A 3,284-nucleotide genomic window follows, 5' to 3' on the forward strand; every position below is an offset into this window, starting at 1 on the left:
TTTGCCTCCCTCTCCTTTGCAATATTTTCCTGCCTCATTTTTGTTTTCCTCCTGACTGAAACTTTACAGTGTGCATTGCTGCAGCTGCAGATCCTGGCAGAGCCGAGGCGATCGCTTGCTACTCAGTACAAAACTTTGTTACTCGCTGGTATTTTTTTTTTAAGACTAACGAGCCCGTGGCTGGCGCTGCTCGTGTGGGTTAAGAATAAAACAGCTGGCTTTTTTATACATCTATATATAGATTTATTGATGATCACAAATGTTAGCTGTGGGGCAGATGGATACTAATCGCCAGAGTGCATTTGTTCTGAGCAGTACACCGCTGGCTGCTCTGCATAACATGGCTGAAATGAAGACGTCTCTATTCCCCTACACCCTGCAGAATCCCTCCAGCTTCAAAGCACCAGCCCTGGGCGGACTGAACACACAGATCCCCTTAGGGACGCCGCACGGAATAAGCGACATCCTGGGGAGACCTGTTGGAACCACCAGCAATCTCCTCACCGGGCTGCCCCGGATTAATGGACTGGCTACCTCAGCAGGGATGTATTTTAACCCCGCAGCTGTGTCCAGGTACCCAAAGCCCTTGGCAGAGCTGCCTGGGCGACCTCCCATTTTCTGGCCGGGAGTTATGCAGGGATCTCCCTGGAGAGATCCGAGAATCGCCTGTCCTGGTAAGTGAGGGTGCATCTGATCCTAGAAGGGAGCAGGAAGTGATGGGGGGAGGCGTTGAAGGATCCAATACATTTGTGTGTGGGAGAGTTTGTTTTTGGATTTGTTTTTGGTCTGTCGTGAAATCAGACTTTTAATTAAGGCCCCTTTGGTAAAGGTAATTTTGAAATCCGCCCCCTCATCCGGTAGTGTTTTCTACTGTCTGGCTGCGCCAGGAGATTGTAGAGGTCCCTTTTTGAGTCAGGATCTTTCTCGATTTCTTAGCTACAAAGGCAAAGATATGGAGCTATCATAACTATCTAATCTGGTGCTGGAGGTGGGAAATACCATTGACAACAGCGGGTGGATAAAGATGTAAACCTGCCTGTGATACTGAGCAGTATAGCCTTATAAACACAGGAGCATGTTGCACTCAGAATTGCAATATATGAAACAGTGTCATAACCCCACACTGTTCATAGTAATAAGCTAAAAACTGTAGCCTAACTTCATCACAACATGTCTCATTATCATTTATATGCCGTTTCAGCAGTTTCGTGGTGTCATTTACAATACGATTCTGCTAAATATTACAGGGCGAAATCCTGCTCCCGGTTACAGTGGTTGAAATCCGGAGTAACGTAATTGAAACCAAGGGGATTTTTTTTTGTTTTATATTGGAGAACAGATTCTGGCACTGAGATTAGATGTAGTCTCTCTCTAGTAACTGACCGGATATTTTCTTCTGTTTGCAGCCCAGACTGGAATGATTCTGGACAAAGATGGAAAGAAGAAACACTCAAGACCAACTTTCTCAGGGCAGCAGATTTTTGCTTTGGAGAAAACGTTTGAACAAACTAAATACTTGGCAGGACCCGAGAGAGCTCGTCTGGCCTATTCGTTAGGAATGACAGAAAGTCAAGTTAAGGTAAGAAGCTCCGTTTTACACACCAGAATCGTCTCTGAGTAAAGATTATTTTATTAATGGATTCACAGATGTTGAAAGATGAAACTGGCACGTAACTGAAGTATAACTGCTTCTTCAGCTCACAATTTACTGAATTAACAGACCCTGTGGGAGTATTAAAATTACGACAGGAAATATAACCTAAAGTTCTGATTTACTTTAATTGCAATAGTAATATTTTATTTTCTGGACAACACAATCATAGCTTTTCACAATTGGTCTAATTGCTTACAATGATGCAAACATATAAAAACGCTTCTAGGTTATTTATAATTAAAATAATATTTTATATGTAATAGATTTTACCTTTGTGTTTTAAAGTTCTTTTGCATAGTCTTAAATATACAGAGTCCTTAGCTTTGCAAATCAGTTACAAACTACTCAAGGGAAATGGTTGCACATTTCTCAATATTCCAATAAGTTCCGTGTGGGATATTAGATATGTGTACATTTTTTAAAAAACACAATAATAATGAGAAATATTTTGGCAATGTTGGACTATTGTATGCTGGGTTATAGATAATTTGACCGTGAACTATTTTCTTGGCCATTCGCTTTTCAAAAGAATATTATTCTCCAATGCTACCAAAATTCCATTTGAACAACAATTAATTTTGGCTTCATTGTAACAAAAGGGAAGTTAGGAATAGGATCCTATATTCCTTCGCCTGACATTGTTAACCCATACAGATTCAATTTGGATGAGCTGTGTTATGCAGAGGCAGGTGCAATTACTTCACACAAACATACAGATTTCTCTACAGTTGTCCTGTTGCAGTCTAGCCAGTTTTTAACACTTTTATGAACAGTGTTTGGCCTTTATGTTATTGTTTGAGAGTCAAAAGTGATTACCCCTTTTCTTATAAAGGGGCTGATTTTTTAATAGTACATAAACGATCCTGCTGTCTCGTGAGACGGAACCAGTGATGTTAAAGGCCTATACACGGCGATAGGTACCCAACTTTACTGTTTAAACAGGAACAGCCAAGGGCAAGCAATATTCCAGAGGGAAAGTGAAAGCAAGTTTTCTGAAGGGCGCTCTATCTGTGTCTGGAGGGAGGGTTGCAAATCTGCAGGAGGATGGGGTGCTGGAAGGAGAGTTACAGCTAAGGGTTTTCCCCCTTCTTCTACCGGGTCTCCACAGGTGTGGTTCCAGAACAGAAGGACGAAATGGAGAAAGAGGCACGCAGCAGAAATGGCCTCAGCTAAGAAAAAACACGATTCAGAGACGGAGAAGCTGAAGGAGAGCTCAGATAATGAGGACGATGATGAATACAACAAACCTTTGGACCCCAATTCAGACGATGAAAAAATCACGAGGTTATTGAAAAAGCACAAATCTACAAATTTAGCCCTCATCAGCCCCTGCAGTAACAACTCGGATACTTTGTGATAAAGGGCCAGAGCCCCTAGCCAACAAGACTGACTGCTCCCTAAGGCGCTTTATAAAAGCTGAAATAACCAGGGTATAAACATTATAAAGAAGAATTGTAACTGGATGTTTAAAAGTGATGTGTTGTACAGCCTAAGATGTATGTGAAATGTATATATTTTTTACAGAATAAGTTATGAAATTATCTTTCTTCTCGTTGATGTAAATTGCAGAGGAATCTTTCCAACGTTCCTTTATTTGTTTTTTTTTTTACTTTCTACCCCCTCACCCCTG

The 3,284-nt window shown here is 41.2% G+C and overlaps 1 protein-coding gene across 1 annotated transcript; it reads left to right on the top strand.

Moving 5' to 3' along the window:
* The first annotated feature begins 259 nt into the window (after window positions 1–259).
* On the top strand, window positions 260–3,011 carry NKX6-2 (NK6 homeobox 2). Its single transcript, XM_045025830.1, has 3 exons — window positions 260–674; window positions 1,407–1,579; window positions 2,763–3,011. The coding sequence occupies exons 1-3, from the start codon at window positions 260–262 to the stop codon at window positions 3,009–3,011; spliced, it is 837 nt and encodes a 278-aa protein (XP_044881765.1).
* The last annotated feature ends 273 nt before the right edge of the window (window positions 3,012–3,284 follow it).

This window comes from Mauremys mutica, chromosome 7 (assembly GCF_020497125.1).
Source record: "Mauremys mutica isolate MM-2020 ecotype Southern chromosome 7, ASM2049712v1, whole genome shotgun sequence".
NCBI lineage: Eukaryota > Metazoa > Chordata > Testudines > Geoemydidae > Mauremys > Mauremys mutica.